Source organism: Nelumbo lutea, chromosome 2 (assembly GCF_056320005.1).
Source record: "Nelumbo lutea isolate HS-2025 chromosome 2, American lotus-T2T, whole genome shotgun sequence".
NCBI classification, from domain to species: Eukaryota; Viridiplantae; Streptophyta; class Magnoliopsida; order Proteales; family Nelumbonaceae; genus Nelumbo; species Nelumbo lutea.
Window position 1 is genome coordinate 108,743,865 of NC_142685.1, and position 22,924 is coordinate 108,766,788.

A 22,924-nucleotide genomic window follows, 5' to 3' on the forward strand; every position below is an offset into this window, starting at 1 on the left:
AAGTAAAAAATTTGATATATTACCAAAAATTGATTCATAAAAAATTATCAATAAAAACGTGTTAATGGAATAATAGAGTGGACGTGGACGTTATCTATAGACTCTTCTCACAAGGAGACATTAGTTTTGATGACCGACTTTGCATGAAAATGACTGATGTTAATGTTGCATGGTTCCTAATGAAAAGAGTGACGTTTTCTCAAGTCTGGTTAATGGAGGAGGGCATTGGGATGGCTGGCTGGACCCCACAAGGACGAGTGCCCGGTGTCAGATTAAGACGTGTGCATGGGGCGTTGCTCACACATGTGTTTTGCTATGGATGCATGCCCCACCCTACTTACATCTTTGATTCTCGTGCAGATTACAACAGCACAACCAGAGGAGTTGGGGTCTACCTTTTGAATTATCCAAGAACCTTGGTTTGCCAGCCACATAGGTCTTTATCCTAAGCCCTAAATTGGGCCATATCAAATTAATTGGTTTGTCAGCCACACAGGTCTTCTAAATTATTCTTTGCTAAAACTCTTCTTTTCACGTGAATTTGCTTTAAAAAAAAATACAATTTTTTGTTTAATTTTGTTTTGGTATATATAAACCACATTTACTACGAAAGTGTTTTGGAAACTGAACTAAACTTTTTTGTAATTGCCCACAATTCCACAAGTTCCACTTTAATTTACTTTGCTTCCCAATTCCTTAGAATTTTGTAGGTCTTTTGAATAAAAAATAAAAATCAAATATGTGATTATTTCAATTCATCCGCAATCAATTCAGATTTCTCGATTTAGTTCTCAAAATCAAATTGAGCATCTTTTTATACTATATATCCTTCTAAAAATTAGGTAGAACAGCCTAATTATTTGCGCTAATCAATTCATTAGCAACTTTATTTTAAGAAGAACATGATTATTTGAAATCAGGTCTAATTTCAAAATCTTTTCTATTTAAAAGGGTATTTGGCTATATGAGGAAGGCTCTATGGTATATAGGGATGCCAATTTTCACTCTACCCAATGGGTACCTGACTCTCCATATGATGGGGCAGGTTTTTTGTGTGAAGAATGGATTTTATAATTAAAACATAGTTGTAAGGCATATGAGCTTAAGTATCATGTGTTGAATTTAATAATGCTTTAAATCTTATACGAAGGATAATTAAAATTTGATGTATTTTCTACGTATTTCAATTTGGATTCTACCCCACCATCCTAATATGGGAAGGTAATTTTTTTATTTTTAAATTTTTTTTTTTAAATCTAAAGATTCAACATATATTTTGACTTGTGAAAAGGAGTTTTAATCTACCACCCACTAGGCTTGGGGAAGGTGTCAACTAGTTGGTTGTAGCAGAGACTTGAGATTGGATCCCACTTTCATTGGGGTTTTGTATTGTAGTCTGAATCTTTTTCTTTCCTTTTATCTTCTCTTTTTAGGAGTATAAAATGGAGGTTTGAGGGCACCTCATCCATAATTCCATCTTTAGTGCATCAGAACCATGTCATAACACGGGCCCTACTAAATAGATCAAATAGAGCATAATTTAAGCTTGCAACCAAGGTTCAGGTCTCTCATACTGCAATCTAAATAGAGATTAAGCTTCATTAATTAGTAGGGCTAGCTGCAGATGTTTGGGATTTAATTTGATTCATTCATGTCAGCTTGACAAATCCATTTAATCATCGGATCAAATATTAAATATCATTTAATATTTACTAATTAATTGAAATGAACCCCTAGAATGAAGAATGGTCGTTTGACCATCCCTCGATAGTCAGAGAGGATGTAGAGAGAGTGGACCGGGCAGGTTGAACCAAGGATCAAATATTGATCCGATCAGTACACCCTGATATATATGCATGCATGGATAGACTGATACAATCATATTTTAAAACTTTTACAACCTTTTTTTTTGGTAGAGTAAACTACACAAGCTTGGGGATGAACTTTTACAACCTTGGGGGTGATAGAAGACATCTTCTAATCATTATAAAATAAAATAAAAAAATAATATATAGAATACTGGCCAATACTCGTTAATATTCATCTTTGAGCAGTGAGCATAACAATATTTTGATCCTTGGATTGAAAAGGCTAGAGGGCTTTGACACTATTTGAGTATCAGTGAGATGGAAGGCAATTGTACATAGGAGTGTCAATTAGACTGGATTTGGTCCAACCTGATTTAGTCCTATGTGAGTCCATTACAAATGGACTATGTCAAATCCAATACAATGATATTTTGGACCAGTCTAATTCAATATCTGGAGCATTGAATCTGTTCAAATTTATTTTAATTTAGATTCGTTGTAACTCAAACCTGATCCATTGACACATATATTCTTATCTTCTATCAATGGACTCAATATTGGCTTAGTCCAACCCAATCCAATATAAATTCATTATAGATGAACTAGGTCCAATCTAATCCAATAAACAATTTGGACAATTAATTTGAACTGGTTCAATTTAATGTGCCTTTGTTGGTCTCTCCAATCTATCTGAATTGATTTTGGTTTGGAAGGGATCCAATGACACCCTTGATTATATTATAGGGAAAATGGACAGTGTAGCCAGGAATCTGGGTCTATATTTTTCATGGGCAAGGCAATTACTTGATTTTTTAAATTTTGTATTTATTACCGAAATAATTGTTTGGTGGTAGCTGAGTTTTGTCATCTGTTGTACGTTGAATCAAATTTGATTGCCGTTCTCCCGGGTTTTTGTTTATTATCATCTATCGACGTATTCTATTCTGATAGCATCATTCATCCGAGAGAGTTTAGAGTTCACATCTGCGCCCTACTCAGCGTGCCCACAAACGCCCCAGAGCACATCTCAGTGTGTATTGGGCCAATACACAGCTGAGATTGGCTGTTGGACGTTGTTGAGGCGCGCAGTGTGGAGCGCAGATGTGAATTCATAAGAGATAACATTGCCTACGACGATGCTCGCAGAACAATTCAGGACTCCCCAGTGATTATTGAACACGTCAGTGTATTATGAAAAAGACAACATATTAATTACATGGGTAAAGAGAATTTTTATAAGATGAGATGGGAGCATAAGACGCGTATACTCGATGTGGATGGAGATATTATACATTTCTCTAAAGAAGAAAATTATCATGCTGAACTCCATTCGATTTTCTGGAGCGAAAAAAAAAAAACGAAAAAACTCCTTTCGATTTTCAAATATTTTTCACGTGCAATCCCCAAATCCTTCTATATAAACCACCGAAATCTTCATTCCACAACCACCACCACCACCAGCACCAAGCTGGTAACCACCCCACCGGATTTAGGCATTCAGCCTCCACCCATTATCTTCTTCAACATTCTGCAGCAATAAGCAAAGATGTTGAAGACTCAGGTGCATCAGTTGGAGTCGACCAATCGGCCCCTGTTTCTGTTGCAGAAGTCCTTCTTCTCCAGCCATGGAAGCCCTTCACTGCAAGTAGGACGAGGGCCTTCTCTCCATAAACAGCACAAGAGCTCTGGTGCTCGTGCTAGATCCCTCTCTAGTAAGATAAGGGCAATTTCCACCTCGACCACCGATGTTTCTACTAAAACTAGTAAGAACATCACGGTTAAGGCCGTCGTTACGGTGCAGCCAACCGTGGGTGGAGTGCTGTCGAACCTCGGCCTGGAGCGAGGGCTCGATGATATGACAGATTTGCTTGGTAAAACTCTCCTTTTGGAGCTCGTTAGCTCAGAGCTTGATCCACGTAAGTAATGAGCTGCCCAGCAACATATATAATGTATATACGAATTAATCCCATAAAATATTAAAGTATATATATGCTGATCTAATGTTGTTGTACATGTGTGTGTATTGATGAAGAGACGGGGACGGAGAAGGAGACGATCAAGGGGTATGCACATACAGTAAGCAAAAATGATGGGGGGTTCAAGTACGAGGCCAACTTCAAGGTTCCGGCGAGTTTTGGGGAAGTAGGCGCAGTTTTAGTGGAGAACGAACACCACAAAGAGATGTTCCTCAAGAACATTGTTCTTGATGGCTTTTCTACTGGCCCTGTTAACGTTAACTGCGAGTCTTGGGTTCACAGCAAGTTTGACAACCCACAGAAAAGGATCTTCTTCACTAACAAGGTCTCTCTCTCTCTATTTCACCTTAATGTGAAAGTTGTCAAGCAAAGTAAAATAGTTCTCTCTCTCTCTAACAAAAGATAGGTATTTCCACCTTTCTTTCAACACTATTACTATTAGGAGAGTTCTTTTACGATCAAAACACAAGGACGGTTTTCTTTAATTTTTGTATTGATGGATAATTTGATATTTAATGAAATAAAAAAATATGCTGACCTTAATATTATTTGTTTAATCCAATCCATGGGGTTCATACTGTAGAGACCTTGGAACTATATATAAGTACATACCTATAAGTATGGTCCCCAATCCCAATCACTCAACATTAATGGTCCCCTGTGTTTGGGCCGGGCTTAGGCCGGGTTTGAGCTACCTAAGGGCTAGGCCCGAGCCTGGCCAAAAAAAAAAAATTCAACTTCTTAGGCTCCAGTTCAGTTTGAGGACCGAAAATTTAAACTCAATTCGTGTAAAATTTTGAGTTGGGCCAGTCCGAATTCGGGAGCCCAAGTTGCACCCCTAATCAAAATTCACTCATAAATTTTGATAAATAACACTCAATTGGCTACCAGGTTTATGATTCCAGTTCATTGGTTAAAAAATTTTCAGATATTATTATATCTTTTCCATATCATAGTGGAATCCATATATTATTGCAATGTAGCTTTCAGTAATCACCATCATTCAACACTAATGGTCCCCTGTATGGATGGCGCAGTCCTACTTGCCATCCCGGACGCCTGATGGTCTGAAGAGGCTGAGGGACAAGGAGCTGCAGATCTTACGAGGCGATGGAACAGGGGAACGCAAGACTTTTGAGAGGATCTATGACTATGACAAATATAACGATCTCGGAGATCCCGACAAGAGCGATGATCTGGCTCGACCAGTTCTGGGTGGTAAGAAGCACCCATACCCTAGGCGTTGCAGAACAGGGCGTGAGCGTTGCAAGAAAGGTATATCTCGGAACCATGGAGTATGATTATTTGTAAACAACCATTCTTGTTATTTCTGGGCATTTAAGCTTATTAACTGTTAGGCTGTCTTTGGTTTGAAGGAAAAAGTAGGAATTGAAAGGAAAGATGGGAAAACTCACACAAGGTTTGTAAAGGTTTTCCTACATTTTCCTTTCTTTCCTTACTTTTTCCTTTAAACTAAACATAACCTTTAATGTCTTGTTCTGATTTTAAAACCATTGAGCTTTGTCAATACCAGTAATACAAGATGGCAATTATAGGGATTATTATGAGGCCGGGCTGGGCTTAACACTTTTGATAAGGGCTATGGCAATGGCCCCAGCCAGGCTCAAATTTTTCGTCTATATCATTAAATATGAAAATATCATATACTATAAAGGGGTTTTTACCGTTCAGTCCTCCCCAGAAATCCTAGTTCAACTGTACGGTTCAGGGTAAGTGCCAGCTCGAAATTGATGTCAATTCATGGGTGTTATAGGTGGAATTGTTTATAAATTTGAATTATTGTAGGTCTATAATTCAAATCTGAATTCTGAGATGGAGTGCAGTTCAAAAATCTCTATTTCAAGAGGGTTGTCCACATGTATAATATGTTTATATATAATATAAAATATAACAAAAAATACATATTTATATAAATATGTGGAGGCTGGGCTCAGGCCGAAGCTCGAAAATTTCTGTGCTAGGCCAGGCTGTAAATGATCTGCAGCCAGAAAATAAAATAAAATTGTAATTGGACCGGATTGGACCATTCCTCCCACACCAACCAGCTGATAGATAAAAGAAGACTAAGCTTGAGATTTGCTGTTTATATTTTCTCAAGATTTGTCATCAGCATACTACGTACATCAAAATTCAGTCTAACATGTAACAAATGATGCAGACCCAAATTCAGAGCAACGTAGCAGCACTGTTTATGTGCCAAGGGATGAAACGTTCTCGGAAGTGAAGCAGTTAAGCTTCTCGGCAAAGACTTTAAAATCAGTGCTACATGCTCTGCTTCCTCAGATTGAGATGTCGCTCATTGATACCAACCTTGGCTTTCCATACTTCACAGAAATAGACTCTCTCTTCAATGAAGGGTTTAACATTAAAACCCCTAATAAAGGAATTTTCAGTCTGCTTCTACCAAGGCTGGTCAAGGCTATAGAAGATGGAGGAGACGAACTTCTCCAATTTGAGGTCCCTGAAATGATACTTAGTAAGACCTCTCTCTATCTATCTATCTATCTATCTATCTATCTATCTATCTAATTCTTTTTACTCGTATTATTTGCAGGAGACAAGTTTTCTTGGTTCAGAGATGAGGAATTTGCACGTCAGACTCTGGCTGGTCTTAACCCCTTAAGCATTCAGTTGGTCACGGTATGAAGCATAAATCAATGTCATTTATTATATATCGATGGTAATTAGGCATGCTTAGAGTATATATTATATGTTAATTATTTCATTGATAACAAAGTGTGAACAAAAATTGTGCAGGAATGGCCATTGAAGAGTAAACTCGACCCTAAAATTTATGGCCCACCAGAGAGTAAAATCACAAAAGAAATTGTTGAGCGAGAGATCAAAGGCATAATGACCATTGAAGAGGTAAGATGAACCCCTTGTTTATATAATTCCAGTACTTTGATTAAGGATCGTTTCTTTGTGCCTAATGACTATTAGAAATGTCAACCAGTTGGGCATCTCCACTGTGAGTCGAGTTTAATAAACCGGCATTATATGAGTAAATCATAAATGTTTTAAGGGTTCGTTTATGAAACCGGAAAGAAAGACATGATAATATGCAGAAAATTTGTGATCAATCAACTAATATCATAAATGTGATAATCAATCAGATGATATTTATCAAAATTTAGGATCTTCAAATATGGAGGTGTGGGATGAAACCCATAATGCGAGCTTGTCGTAAGGTTGGTAGACCTCATGTGCACCCTGCTTTATCCTCACCCCTTAAAAAAATAAAATAAAATAAAATTCAAGCCAGAAAAATGGGAAATTTTGAAATTCAAATGGGTGCAATAAAAGAAGATGAAGCAGCAGCCAAGAGGCCCAAGACAAGCTAGCTAGATTTTGGAATGCAAAATTTACATTGCCAATAGGTGCAAATGAGAGAAAAATGCAAATATTTCATATTTGAAATTCCAATGAGGGCAAATGAGACAAAAGGTGTAAATTTTGCATCAAGTAAATGTAAATATAGCTACAAAACGAACAAATGCAAACTTGAACTGGGTGCAAAATTTGCATCCCCAGCAAACAAGCAAAGCCTTAGGAAGTAAGCTTCAAGTACAAAACCAATTTTTCTGTTCTAATGACTTAATCTGTGGATTTTTCGTCATTGAGCTTGAAATTCTGTAATTTGTGCTTGCAGGCCATAAAGCAAAAGAAACTGTTTGTGTTGGATTATCATGATTTTCTCCTGCCTTATGTGAACAAAGTAAGAGAGCTAGAAGGAACAACACTTTATGGATCTCGAACATTGTTCGTGCTTACACACGAAAACACATTAAGACCATTAGCCATTGAGCTCACTCGGCCACCCACCCAATACAAGCCTCAGTGGAAGCAAGTGTTCACACCTAGTTGGGATGCCACTAATTGTTGGCTATGGAGACTAGCTAAAGCCCATGTTTTGGCCCATGATTCTGGCTATCACCAACTTGTCAGTCACTGGTAAGTCTTTTTTCCTCGAATACAAGATCGACGTGATTCCTCAGAAGTGATGAGATAATTAGGGATGCTATCATCATCATTATCTTTATCATCTAAACCATGCTTTCAGAAGCTGTTTAGCAATAAGGAAGATTAGGATTCGTAGTTTTGGCCCATGACATCACCATATCCCTAATTAATACATTGATCCATAAATTTATTTTTTAATTTTTTTAAATTTGCTTGATGATTTTGCAGGCTGAGGACTCATTGTTGCACGGAGCCTTACATAATCGCAGCAAATCGACAATTAAGTGCAATGCACCCAATCTATAGATTGTTGCTACCTCATTTTCGATACACAATGGAGATCAATGCTCTTGCCCGTGAATCACTCATCAATGGAGGCGGTATCATTGAGAGTGGCTTCTCTCCAGGCAAGTATTCTATAGAGCTGAGCTCTGCGGCCTATGACCAGCTCTGGAGATTTGACATGGAGGCTTTGCCTGCAGACCTCATTAGAAGGTACGTAAATTTTACAGGAACAATGATCGATACACAAGTGCCAAACAGCCTTGTCTTCACCCATGCATTTTCCCTAACTAGTTGTATATTTCTTAAAATTTTCACAGAGGAATGGCAGTTGAGGATCCAACAAGCGATCATGGTGTAAAGTTGACAATCGAGGACTACCCTTATGCAGCAGATGGTCTTGTGGTTTGGTCATCCATCAAGCAATGGGTGAGTGACTATGTGAATCACTACTACCCGGAAGCCAGCCTAATTGAATCCGACCAAGAACTCCAGGGATGGTGGACCGAAGTGCGAACCAAGGGCCATGAGGACAAGAAAGATGAGCCATGGTGGCCAGTCCTCAAAACTCAGGATGATCTTATCCAGATATTGACTACTATCATCTGGGTTGCCTCTGGTCACCATGCTGCTGTAAACTTTGGTCAGTATGGATTTGCCGGCTACTTCCCTAACCGGCCAACTATCGCCAGGACAAACATACCCACTGAAGAACCAACAGAAGCAGAGTTCAAGCAATTCCTTGAGAAACCAGAGCTTGCTCTCTTGCGTTGTTTCCCTTCAAAAGTTCAAGCAACCAAGGTGATGGCTATCTTGGATGTGTTGTCAAGCCATTCAGTAGATGAGGAATATATAGGGGCTACAATGGAGCCATCGTGGTCTGAGGATCCAATAATAGCAGCAGCATATGAACGTTTTAGTGGAAGAATGATGGAGCTGGAAGGGATTATTGATGCAAGGAATGCAGATTTGAAGTCGAAGAATAGAACAGGTGCTGGTGTCGTGCCCTATGAGCTTTTGAAGCCAACCTCTAAGCCTGGAGTAACAGGAATGGGTATTCCCAACAGCATCTCTATTTAAAATTGGATCATGTACAGTCAATCTTGTATGTTTTAGTGTGATAATAAAGCTGCATTTGGAAACAATGCAAATAAGTGGGAGTGCAAATATGTAGAGTGTAAAATGGTCCATAAAAATTTCAAAGTTGGGCTAGTTTTGCACTGACAAATTTACCTTCTTATCAATGAGACTTTTAGTTGTAATGGATGCAAACAGGGATTGCAATAAAATATATGCCTTTTTTTTTTTATCAAAAGCCCACTTGAATGCAAATTTATTTATTTTTTATTGATGTACTTTTACATAATGTAAAAATGAGTTGGTCTGTCATTTGTCAATGCACAAATGTAATGTTGCCAAATACAAGCAAAAGTGAACTAGAATCTAAATTTTCCCTGAACTGAGATTTACACTCTATTTGCATTGTTTTCAAACGCAACCTAATGACTTATTCTAGTTATTGAAAAAAAAAAAAAAACTAGTTTTGCTTTCAATGAGAGTGAAATGTATTGGCTTCATAGAATAGGATCCGAGATTTAAAACCTAAACCTCTCCTTACATGGTGCTAATTTCTTGCTAATGAACTAATAGAAAGAAAGGGTAACAACAGACTTAAATACACCCTGACTTTTGTAAATAGGTATATTAATGTTTTTTTATAACCACAAAGTATGTTTAAATCTATTTGAAAAACACAAGACATGTTTAAGTCAATTTATGAAAACTTATGGCATGTTTAAGTCTTTTATAAAAGAATAGAAATTCATTGACTCCAAATAAACTAAGGGTGCAACTTAGTTGGGGCCCAATTTAAGCCCAAACTGATCCAGCTCACAATTTTACATAAAAAGGGCTTGGATTTTGGTTCTTGAGTTAGACTTGTGCCCAATACTTTGGTTTTCTTATTTTTGGTATGGCCCCAGACCTGACCTAAGGTAGCCCAAGCCCACGTCTGAATTGGAGAAATCGAAGTTGAACTTGAGGTACACTAGGCTCGAGCCGTAGGACCAATTCTTATGGTCAGGCAATACAAGTATATAATGCTCATCGATAGCAATGTGGTTGGGTTTGTTTGCAACAAATTAAGAGAACAAATTGAAGAAATCTTTCATATCTCGTAACTCGAATGGCATAGTTCTAATGGCGTCTCCTCCCACAGTCCCACATCAAAGAAATAAATCTTTTGTTGATGTCGTAGTAGAATCGTGTGCCTTGGAGCAAGTCCGAATTGGGGTAAAGCCTCCGTCCTTCACCCAATATGGCGAACCTGCAATTTTCTTTACTGATGAAGAAATTACTAAGGTGTGTGAGCCTTTCAAACTTTCCCTCATTAATTGCCAAATGCTCGTACGGGAGACCCTCCATTCTTGAATTAAAGTCTTTACTTTTGGATCATTTCAAGTTACTCAAAGAGGTGGTGGTTATCTCAGTTATTGATTTCACAGACTTGCTCTTACATTTCCAATGCGAGGAAGACTTTGTGAAAGTGTGGCTTAAAGAAGTGGTCTGCCTAAAAAGCTTTCTCTTTAGAATTCTTTAAATGGTCTCCTTTAAAGAATACTCTTGGCGTGGATTAATCTTCCCAAGTTATCAGTATATTTATTCGGTGAGGATTTCATTATATCAATTTCTGGGTACATGGAAAAACAGCTAGAGTCTATGTAGAAATTGATAGTTCTAAGCCATTGGTTGAGAAGGTCTGGATTGGGATTGGCAAGGAAGGTTTCTTTCAAAAAATTATTTATGAGAAACATACCCTTATACTGTGATGATTGTCATGAGATTGGTCACATCTCCAAAAGACTGCAAGAAGAAGAACAAACTAAACAACCTCATGAATGACAAGGTAGAGGTGGTGAAGTCTAGTGATGAAAAGAAGGAAGAATTTGTTGAGAAAAAGAAACACATTTTAGAGAAGAACAAAAAATTAATAAGATCCGAGTGGCATCCCATGGAAGATTTTAGCAAATTTGGAGTCGTACAAATTTCACCAGAGAAGCTTTGCACCAAGTATTTGGAAGTCGGAACTCCTCTAAGTGCAGTTACAACACGAGAAACCAGTGCAAAGGCTATTGGGGAATCATGGATTAACAGTCTCAGGCCTAAATCAGCAGATGGAAAAGTAATGGCAGTTAATTCAAAGGCAGTGAGCATTAATGAATTGAGAACTTTCCAAGCGAGCTTGAATAAGGGAATTAATGGTGTCATAACCAAAGTGACGAAGAGAACAATGGAGTTCAAATCATTAGCTGTGAAACCAATGTTCCTAGTCCATCGGAGGTGCAGGATGCCGACAATATCTCAATCGTGGAGGAGTCTCTGACAGGTCAGTTGGCACGACTTTGAACCAAAGGTTGTGGTTCGACAAAAAACGAACAAGGAGACCCGCTAACGGTAAGATCGATGGTCCCCAATCTTCTCCTAGTTTTTAGCTATGATTTGTACTTTATTTTGGAATATTAGGGGTTGGTTGATAAACAAGTTTATTAAAATTCACAAAGTTTCAATAATTGCTATTATGGAGCCTTTCATTGAAAGAGTGTTGTGAGCTTTGGGAAGCTCATGGCTGGCTTAAAGAGATGGAGTCACCACCTATTTTTTTAGAGAAAATGGACTCTCATTTTCAGAGTTGAAAGTTCAACTTAAACTCTTTGATAGTGACTTTGTCATCTATGGGAAAGGCACTGAACTGAAAGGTTTTGGGCCTCTAAGATTAGGAGAGGGAATGTGTTAGACACTATTCTCTCCAAGCTGCTATAGCATCCCATTACAAGAGTAATTTGGTCTCAAATTCTAGCAAAGCATGAATTAACAGGATTTCTCAAAGCTCCTAAAATCTGGTGAAAGCGCTCCCAATTTTGCCTAGAATTTATTAGAGGAAGCTGGGAATGCAACTTTCCCAGGGTTTTAGGACTTTAAGCAATTTGAAACTAAACTAAAAGAAAAGAGATGATGGAATGAGAGGCTTATCTCTCATGTAGGACCTTGAAACAAAATTTCCTACAACTAAAAGGACTTCAAACAAAACTTGAGAAGGGCACAGAGTTGGGTTGAACGTTTTTGGTGTTAAATTTGGAAAACGGGGGATGATGCTTGAGCTTGGCTTTAGGAATTTTAGGATTTCAATCAAAATGGGTGCATTACAAAAGTTGGGAAACTATTCCTCCTATCTCAAGCTCAAGATGGGCCTCTATTTATAGAGGAAAAAGGGAGGGAGATTGGTTTGAAACTCATCCAGCTGCAATGTTTGCGATTCAGTAGAGATCTTTTACTGAAATGGGCAAATATTTTTGAGAGAGAAGGGCCTATAGTTTACCATTCCTTCTTTGTGATTTTATAATTCTGAAGCAGGGAGGAACATCTCCATGGAGGGGAATCACTTTTAAGAGGCAATCCACCATGATCTTTGAGTCACCTTCAATCCAAATGTTGTTGAACTTACTTTGAGCTGTTATCTTGTGTTCTTCCACTGCCACTCAGCATCATGCCAAATTGATGATCAATGAGATACTTAAAGGGATTTCCTTATTCTTCTACTCTAGATTATTTTTTTTTGGGTAAAATACAAAAAACCTCCCCTAAAACTTCTAATAATCATAAAAATCTCTCATTATTTTTTTGTAACAAATACCTCCCTGAACTTTTGAGAAACTCAACAAAAACCTCCCTTAGACAGAAAAAGTTAAGTTGATGCATCAATTTTTGCTATATACCAGTTTTACCCTTTTGTAAATTGTTTTACATACAATATTACTTAAATAACCCCGTTTTAAACTCAACAAAATGCCCAATCGACCCCAAGATAGATGACTTAGAGAGGAGCCATGTTCAAAATCCATCACTTCAAGAGCATTAACTCTCTTAATCTTCCAACCCTTTAAACCCCTATCCATAGCAAGAGATAAACTTTGTTATTGTGGAGTTCTTCTCTCGAGGTTGTGGAGGATTCAAAGCTTTCCATCCGAAGGTATGATTAATCTCTACCATTATTCATCACAAGGAAGAAAATATCAGTGCCATTCTTTTCTTTATTTGCTTCTTTCAAAGTTGAAACTCGATACCATAATCAAAGAAAAGGGTTTTACGGGCTTAAATCCAGACTTTTGTTTTGTTCTTTTTCTTTATACAGGTATGTCAATTTGTAGAGATGAACCTAGATGTACAATTTTTTCAAGTGAACTATGAGGAAGAAAAAGAGCTCCTTGCTTTGGTTGTTCATGTTAATAACTTAATATACAGATCAACGTGGGTATTGAAAGTCTAGAATAAAGACCAGAGAGGGCTCAACTGTTCTGTATCTTCCTGCAAGTACTTGAAGTATTGAACAATTGATGTTGAACCGTTTCCCAGTTCCCAATTTCCAATTATTTTACTAAATTTACACAATGTTAATAATAATGATCGCTTCTTTCATTTCTTCCCAATAGTGAAAAGCAAAAGTGTATGTATGGAGTGTAATTTATCTTAAACTTTGAAACAAAGCAATGGAACTCATTTGATATTCAAGGTTAATATCATCAGTTTATGGCTATATCTGCAAAATAATCATCGAAGGTAATAGAAAAGATTCTAAAAACATATCCACGCACTTTATGCATATAGCTAAATATGTTGAAGAGGTTTAGACTTCCAGATTCACTTGAATCCTTGACTCTAGGGAAGAAATGAAATATTCCGATGAAGAATAGTGGAAGCTTTAAAAAATAGATGGAATATTCGCCGATGACAAATAGTCAAAGCTGTATGTTTATTTTAAATCACTAGTCAAGAATAGTCACAAGTGAAGAATAGTTGCTGGAAAATAGATGGAATATTCCGAGAAGCCAAATATTCTAGCAATGGTGCCTTGCAAGTGTTAGGGTTTATGTTTGAAATATTTAATCCTAGTTGTATCTTCTTTTCTCTATAAAAAGTATACAAGGGCTCCTAAGAAGGGGTTGGATTCTGCCCTTAGGTAAGACGAAAGGTTAATCTTGAGAAATTCAAGGATAGAGGAAGATGAGGATGCTCAGGCAAGAGAAGGGGTTCCTGCTTGTAGTTCGCCTAAGCCACTTCTGCCACCTTTGAATTTGGATCCCAACCATTAGTCTTAGATTTAATTTATGTTTTTTTATTTCTAATTCCATTTTTTTTCCTTTATGCAATTTACTTTTATTGAATTTGATTTTTGTTTTCTTTTCTGTAGATCTGGAATTCGGCCAAATAAAATGGAATGCCTAATTCAAGAAGTTCGAGGGTCAAAGGAGAGATCCAAAGACTACTACTTTTAATCGGATTATAGATTTTTATTCAGTCTAATTCAATATATGAAACATTGAATCTATTCAAATTTGTTTTAATTTAGATTCGTTCTAACCCAAACCTATCCATTATCAATGGACCCAATATTGACTTAGTCCAACCCAATCCAATATAAATTTATTATAAATGAAGTAGATCCGATCTAATCGAATAAACAGTTTGAACAATTAAATCGGACTGGTTAAATTTAATGTGCCTTTATTGGTTTGTCCAATCTGTCTGAATTGATTTTATTTGGAAGGTATCCAATGACAACCTTGATTATATTATAGGGAAAATGGACAAGTGTAGACATGAATTGGGTCTATATTTTCATGGACAAGGCAATTATTTGATTTTTTAAATTTTGTATTTATTACCGAAATAATTGTTTGGTGGTACCTGACATTTGTCATCTATTGTAGGTTGAATCAAATTTGATTCCCGTTCTCCCGGGTATTTGCTTATTTTCATCTATCGACCTATTGCATCATCCCTCCGAGAGTTTAGAGTTCACATATGCGCCCCACTCAGCGTGCCGACAAACGCCCCAGAACACATCTCAGCGTGTGTTGAGAACATCTTCCGTAGTATCCAATACACAGCTGAGATTGGCTGTGGGGCGTTATTGAGGAGCGCAAATGTGAACTCATAAGAGTTAACCTTGCCTACGACGTTGGTGTATTATTAGTGTAAGAAGCATATACTCGATGTGGATGGAGATATTATACATTTCTCTAAAGAAGAAAATTACCATGCTGACCTCCTTTCGATTTTCAAATATTTTTCACGTGCAATCCCCCAAATTCTTCTATATAAACCAACGAAATCTTCACTCCACAACAATCACCACCACCACCACCACCAAGCTGGTAACCATCCCATCGGATTTAGGCATTCAGCCACCACCCATTATCTTCTTCAACATTCTGCAGCAATAAGCAAAGATGTTGAAGACTCAGGTGCATCAGTTGGAGTCGACCAATCGGCCCCTGTTTCTGTTGCAGAAGTCCTTCTTCTCCAGCCATGGAAGCGCTTCACTGCAAGTAGGACGAGGGCCTTCTCTCCATAAACAGCACAAGAGCTCTGGTGCACGTGCTAGATCCCTCTCTAGTAAGATAAGGGCAATTTCCACCTCGACCACCGATGTTTCTACTAAAATTAGTAAGAACATCACGGTTAAGGCCGTCGTTACGGTGCAGCCAACCGTGGGTGGAGTGCTGTCGAACCTCGGCCTGGAGCGAGGGCTCGGTGATATGACAGATTTGCTTGGTAAAACTCTCCTTTTGGAGCTCGTTAGTTCAGAGCTTGATCCACGTAAGTAATGAGCTACCCAGCAACATAAATAATGTATATACGAATTAATCCCATAAAATATTAAAGTATATATATGCTGATCTAATGTTGTTGTACATGTGTGTGTATTGATGAAGAGACGGGGACGGAGAAGGAGACGATCAAGGGGTATGCACATACAGTAAGCAAAAATGATGGGGGGTTCAAGTACGAGGCCAACTTCAAGGTTCCGGTGAGTTTTGGGGAAGTAGGACGAACACCACAAAGAGATGTTCCTCAAGAACATTGTTCTTGATGGCTTTTCTACTGGCCCTGTTAACGTTAACTGCGAGTCTTGGGTTCACAGAAAGTTTGGCAACCCACAGAAAAGGATCTTCTTCACTAACAAGGTCTCTCCCTCTCTCTATAGTTCACCTTAACCTTATTACCTAACTTTTTAGAGAGAATATATTACTCTTGTGAAAGTTGTTAAGCAGAGTAAAATAGTAGAGGGTAAATTTTGAAATACGGTCATAATTTAATTGTGAATTGTGATAAGGGCATTTTGGTAACTATAATGTATTCATAACTGAAAAACTAACAAAAGAGAAAGAGAGGTATTTGCACCTTTCCTTCAAAACTATTAGGAGAGTTCTTTTACAATCAACACACAAGGACGGTTTATCCAATTTATTATTGTATTGATAGATAATTTGATATTTATTGAAAGAAAAAAAAATGTTGACCCTAATATTGTTGATTTGGATGGATCAATATATTTTTCTTGAAAATGAGAAGAAAATTAATTACCCAATACCATTTCTTGTGTAAGGTAATTACATATGCATATTTTTATAGGAATTTATTTTGCATCAAACCTTAATATTGATCAAATTGGGTTCAATCTAGAGTAATTCCATGTGATTATAAATGGATATACTATTTCATATCCGTATCCTACTTAGTTGAATGGAATTTGGTTCAGATCCTAATTGTGATCTGATCCTTTGAAGGCAGGGAATATATAGGACTGCAAAAGGGTTGAATTCAATCCAATCCATGGGATTGATACTGTGGAGACCTTGGAGATGGCAATCATGTTTGATGAGTTGTACAGTTACGATCATGTTGGAAGCCAAGCAACGTTGCTACCAACATATTGGTAGTTTAGTACCAGACTAAAGGGGTGTATTTGTAAACGACCCAAAACAATCTAAAGAATTTATCATGTGGAAAATTCCTGAGACCTTCATTTTAGGAGGAAAATAAAATATATATATATATATATATATATATATATATATATATATATTATTGCAATATAGCTTTCAGTCCATCACCATCACTCAACACTAATGGTCCCCTGTATGGATAGAGCAGTCCTACTTGCCATCCCAGACGCCGGATGGTCTGAAGAGGCTGAGGGAGAAGGAGCTGCAGATCTTACGAGGTGATGGAACAGGCAAACGCAAGACTTTCGAGAGGATCTATGACTATGACAAATATAACGATCTCGGAAATCCCGACAAGAGCGATGATCTGGCTCGACCAGTTCTAGGTGGTAAGAAGTACCCATACCCTAGGCGTTGCAGAACAGGGCGTGAGCGTTGCAAGAAAGGTATATATCTCGGAACCATGAAGTATGATTATTTGTGAACAACCATTCTTGTTATTTCTGGGCATTTAAGCTTAACTGTTAATGTCTTGTTCTGATTTTAAGACCATTGAGCTTTGTCAATACCAGAAATACAGGATGGCAATTATAGGGGTTATCATGAGGCCGGGCTGGGCTTAACACTTATGATAAGGGTTATGGCAATGTCCCCGGCCAGGCTCGATTTTTTTCGTCTATATCATTAAATGTAAAAATATCATATATTATTTAACATTTTATATGATATAAAATATTATATATAACATATATTATATGTACGATAATCGTCATCATCATCCAAACCTTATTTAGATAAAAAAAGATTAAGCTTGAGATTTGTTATTTATATTTTCTCTAGATTTTTCAGCATATTATGTACATCAGAATTCAGTCTAACATGTAACAAATGATGCAGACCCAAATTCAGAGCAACGTAGCAGTACTGTTTATGTGCCAAGGGATGAAGCATTCTCGGAAGTGAAACAGTTGACCTTCTCGGCAAAGACTTTAAAATCAGTGCTACATGCTCTGCTTTCTAAGATTGAGATGTCGCTCATTGATACCAACCTTGGCTTTTCATACTTCACAGAAATAGACTCTCACTTCAATGAAGGGTTTAACATTAAAACCCCTAATAAAGGAATTTTCAATCTGCTTCTACCAAGGCTGGTCAATGCTATAGAAGATGGGGGAGACGAACTTCTCCAATTTGAGGTCCCTGAAATGATACTTAGTAAGACCTCTCTCTCTCTCTCTATCTATCTATCTAATTCTTTTTACTCGTATTATTTGCAGGAGACAAGTTTTCTTGGTTCAGAGATGAGGAATTTGCACGTCAGACTCTGGCTGGTCTTAACCCCTTAAGCATTCAGTTGGTCACGGTATGAAGCATAAATCAATGTCATTTATTATATATCGATGTTAATTAGGCATGCTTAGAGTATATATTATATGTTAATTTTTCATTGATAACAAAGTGTGAACAAAAATTGTGCAGGAATGGCCATTGAAGAGTAAACTCGACCCTAAAATTTATGGCCCACCAGAGAGTAAAATCACAAAAGAAATTGTTGAGCGAGAGATCAAAGGCATAATGACCATTGAAGAGGTAAGATGAACCCCTTGTTTACATAATTCCAATACTTTGATTAAGGATCGTTTCAACCAGTTGGGCACCTCCACTGTGAGTCGAGTTTAATAAACCGGCACTATATGAGTAAATTATAAATGTTTTAAGGGTTCCATTATGAAACAGGAAAGACATGATAATATGCAGAAAACAATGTACGTCAATCTTGTATGTTTTAGTGTGATAATAAAGTTGAATTTGGAAACAATGCAAATAAGTGGGAATGCAAATATGTAGAGTGTAAAATGGTCCATAAAAATTTCGAAGTTGGGCTAGTTTTGCACTGACAAATTTACCTTCTTACCGATGAGAATTTAGTTGTAATGGATGCTAACACGAATTCCAATAAAATATGTCTTTTTTTTATCAAAAGCCCACTTGAATGCAAATTTATTTCTTTTTTATTGATGTACTTTTACATCTTATTATCAATGTAAAAATGAGTTGGTCTGTCATTTGTCAATGCACAAATGTAATGTTGCAGGAAAAATGAACCAGAATGCAAATTTACCCTGAACAGAGATTTACAAATGCAGCCTAATGACTTATTCTAGTTATTGAAAAAAAAAAAGATTAGTTTTGATTTCAATGTGAGTGAAATGTTTTGGCTTCATAGAATAGAATCCAAGATTTAAAACCTAAACCTCTCCTTACATGGTGCTAATTTCTTGCTAATGAGCTAATAGATAAAAGAAAGGGTAACAGCAGACTTAAATACACCCTGAGTTTTGTAAATAGGTATATTAATGTTTTTTTTATAACCAATTTATGAAGACTTATGGTATGTTTAAGTTAATTTATGAAGACTTGTAGTATGTTTAGGTCAATTCATTGACTCCAAATAAACTAGGGTGCAACTTAGTTGGAGTCAATCTAAGCCCAAACTGATCCAGCCCACAATTTTACATAAAATGGGTTTAGATTTTTGGTTCTTGAGTTGGGCTTGTGGCTTATGCCCAATACTTTGGGTTTTCTTACTTTTGGATGGACCCAGGCCTGACCCTAAAGTAGCCCAATCCCACGCCTGAATTGGAGAAATCGAAGTTGATCTTAAGGTCAACTAGGCTCCAGCCTTAGGACCAATTCTTAGGGTCAGGTAATACAAGTATATAATGCTTTATCGATAGCAATGTGGGTGGGTTTGTTTGCAACAAATTGAAGAAATCTTTCACATCTCGCAACTCGAATGGCATGGTTCTAATGGCGTCTCCTCCCACGTCAGAGAAATAAATCTTTTGTTGCTGTCGTGGTAGAATCGTGTGCCTTGGAGCAAGTTCGAATTGGGGTAAGCCTCCGTCCTTCACCCAATACTCATGAGGAAACTACCAAGATGTGTGAGCCTTTCAAATTTTCCCTCATTCCCTCAAAGAGGTGGTGCCGGTGGTTATCTCAGTTATTGATTTCACAGACTTGCTCTTACATTTCCAATGCGAGGAAGACTTTGTGAAAGTGTGGCTTAAAGAAGTGGTCTAACTAAAAGGCTTTCTCAGATTCTTTAAATGGTCTCCTTTATTCAACCCAGATGAGAATTTCATTAGATCAATTTCCGGGAACATGGGACGGGTCCAGAAAGTTCATATTTCAACATTGCAGTGTACCATGGCAAAAATTGCTAGAGTCTATGTAGAAATTGATAGTTCTAAGCCATTGGTTGAGAAGGTCTGGATTAGGATCGGTAAGGAAGGTTTCTTTCAAAAAATTATTTGAGAACATACCCTTGTACTGTGATGATTGTCATGAGATTGGTCACATCTCCAAAGACTGCAAGAAGAAGAACAAAGAACTAAACAACCTCATGAATGACAAGGTAGAGGTGGTGAAGTCTAGTGATGAAAAGAAGGAAGAATTTTTTTGAGAAAAAGAAACAAATTTTAGAGAAGAAGAACAAAAAAGTAATAAGATCTGAGTGGCATCCCATGGGAGATTTTAGCAAATTTGGAGTCAAACAAATTTCACCAAAGAAGAGTTCAGGTGATAGGATTTTGATAAATAATGAACAACCCAAAGGTAGTGCAGTAAAAGAAGCTTTGCACCAAGTATTTGGAACTCCTCTAAGTGCAGTTACAACAAGAGGAGCCAGTGCAAAGGCTATTGGGGCATCATGGATTAACAGTCTCAGGCCTAAATCAGCAGATGGAAAAGTAATGGCAGTTAACTCAAAGGCAGTGAGCATTAATCAATTGAGAACCTTCCAAGCGAGCTTGAATAAAAAAATTAATGGAGCCATAACTTGTATGGCAAAAAAGCCAAAGTGACGAAGAGAACAATGGAGTTCAAATCATTAGCTGTGAAACCAATGTGCCTAATCCGTTGGAGGTGCAGAGAGAAAAGTAGTTGGACGTCGACAATATCTCAATCGCGGAGGAGTCTCTGGCACGTCAGTTGGCTGATCAGACGACTCTGAACCACAGGTTGTGGTTCGACAAAAACGAACAAGGAGACCCGCTAAAGGTAAGATCAATGGTTCCCAATCAGCCCCCACAAGATTGCCCCCACAAGATTGCCCCCCACAATGTCCCACAACACACCCCCTCCGTGTCTTGGGAACATCTCCCATGATAATACTAGAAATGATGATATCATCATTGGGAGATGTTCCCAATACACAGCGGGAATGTGCTGTGGGACATTGTGGAGGGCTGATTTAGTCTCTTTATTTTGGAACATTAGAGGTATTAGAAATAAAAAATCAATGGGCTAATTAAAAAAGTTTATTAAAATTCACAAAGTTTCCATAATTGCTACTATGGAGCCTTTCATTGAAGGCCCTAAGGCTATGTTTGGTTTGTAGGAAAAAGTAGGGAAAGGTAAAAAAACCTATACAAGATTTGTAAAGATTTCCTTACCTTTCCCTTCCTTTCCCTACTTTTTCCTTCAAACCAAACATAGCCTAAAGTTAGACTGTTGTTTGGTCAATTTAGCTTGGTCATGGATGTTTGAGTCTACAGAGTTTTTCACCTAAATCAATCATTCTTAGACCATGCCCCACTTCTGGTTACTATTACTGATGAGCTTACCTCAGGACAAAAGCCTTTTAGATTTCAAAGAATGTGGTTGTTCCATATCTTAAGAATCACTTCATTCTTGCTGAGAAGTTGAAGAATCTTAGGAAGCATCTGCACGAATGGAATGAAAGAGTATTTAGTGATGTTTTCAATAAAGGAAGCATAAATGACAACATTGGATTTTCTCAAGAATTAGCAAATGAAATTGGCAAGAAAGGAAGCTGTGCGAATGTAATGTTTAAATTGGACATGGCCAAAGCCTATGATAGGTTGGATTGGAACTTTGTTTTTGTAGTGTTTCAGAAATTTGGTTTTAATTCTATCTGGATTGATCTCTTATAGTTATGTATTTGATTGTTGGTTCTCTATGATGATTAATGTCTTTCCTGTGGGATATTTTAAATCAAGTAGGGGACTAAGGAAAGGGGATCCTATGTCTCCAAGTATTTTTATTATTGTATAGGAAGTTCTTAATAGATGGCTAAGCATCATTTTCTCAAATGGTCATGTTCCTTATTTCAATTAACCTAGAGGGTGCAAACCTATTTCTCACAAGTTGTTTGTTGATGATACGATGATTTTTGCAAGGTGTGATAAAAGATGTTTGCAAAATTTAATGGCTTTTCTATCTGCATATGAACAAGCTTCAGGTCAATTGGTAAATAAAGAGAAATCTTGCTTCCTTGTTCATCCTAAAGTTAGTGCATCTACTACTAGTATAATCAAACAAGTTATGGGGGTTCCAAGAAAAATTGTTAGAAAAGAATTGAAGGATGGAAGTCCAAGTTACTTCAAGAAAATTGACCTTTGGCAACAATCCAAATATTGTTTTCAATATAGAAAAATTATTACCAAATGTTTTACTACAAGAAAATTTTTTCATCGTATATTGCATATTTAATTAGATCATCAAATTAACCTTTGTTTTAATTTCTTTTTGTTTTTCTTTGTAGGTAAAAGATGCGACGAGCGACTCTTGAAGAATGGCCAAAGACAAGGGATAATTCTTTTGTACTTAGAACCTTTTAAGGGAACTTTGACATTTGTAATACATTTTAAACAATGGATGTATTTTTCTTTTGTAGAACAATGGATGTATTCAAATTATACATGGCAAGTAATTTCTTATTGCAATAATATAACAATTTGCTAAAAATTATTATATAATTTTTATGTGATGTATGAATAAAACAGGTGTTGCTTCAAAGTGGCTGTTCCAATTGTTGTTATTTTACTATTTTATTTGGAATATAGCCACATTTTTTCTCTAGATTCAAACAATTAGCTATGGTTTTGCAAGAAATCATGGCATATCTAGCTACGATTTTTCAAGAAATTGTGGCTATAGATTACATCTTTTAGCTACGGTTTTTTTAAGTGAAAATATTTAACTTCTGTTTTAGTAATTGAAAACCCGTGGTTATAGGTTGATACATTTAGTTATGGTTTTATAACAAACCGTAGCTATAAAT

General features: G+C 37.0%; 1 protein-coding gene and 1 pseudogene across 2 annotated transcripts; both read left to right on the top strand.

The window, feature by feature from the left end:
• Positions 1-3,072: 3,072 nt before the first annotated feature.
• Positions 3,073-9,365, top strand: LOC148872658 (linoleate 13S-lipoxygenase 2-1, chloroplastic-like). Its single transcript, XM_088969819.1, has 9 exons — positions 3,073-3,724; positions 3,841-4,109; positions 4,822-5,059; positions 5,964-6,281; positions 6,360-6,445; positions 6,563-6,673; positions 7,458-7,759; positions 7,997-8,263; positions 8,371-9,365. The coding sequence occupies exons 1-9, from the start codon at positions 3,355-3,357 to the stop codon at positions 9,128-9,130; spliced, it is 2,721 nt and encodes a 906-aa protein (XP_088825945.1). The 5' UTR covers positions 3,073-3,354; the 3' UTR covers positions 9,131-9,365.
• A 5,877-nt stretch (positions 9,366-15,242) lies between these two features.
• LOC148872659 (linoleate 13S-lipoxygenase 2-1, chloroplastic-like) lies at positions 15,243-22,608 on the top strand (annotated as a pseudogene). The gene is made up of 7 exons (XR_016107237.1): positions 15,243-15,706; positions 15,823-16,074; positions 17,045-17,282; positions 17,734-18,051; positions 18,114-18,199; positions 18,316-18,426; positions 22,406-22,608. The product of XR_016107237.1 is annotated as a linoleate 13S-lipoxygenase 2-1, chloroplastic-like (transcript).
• Positions 22,609-22,924: the final 316 nt, after the last annotated feature.

Excerpts from the sequence above, each read along its gene's own strand:
- LOC148872658 (XM_088969819.1), top strand. The coding sequence starts at position 3,355 with ATGTTGAAGACTCAGGTGCATCAGTTGGAGTCGACCAATCGGCCCCTG. Across the intron at positions 3,725-3,840 it reads TAGCTCAGAGCTTGATCCAC|AGACGGGGACGGAGAAGGAG; the intron begins GTAAGTAATGAG and ends GTATTGATGAAG. Across the intron at positions 8,264-8,370 it reads CCTGCAGACCTCATTAGAAG|AGGAATGGCAGTTGAGGATC; the intron begins GTACGTAAATTT and ends AAATTTTCACAG.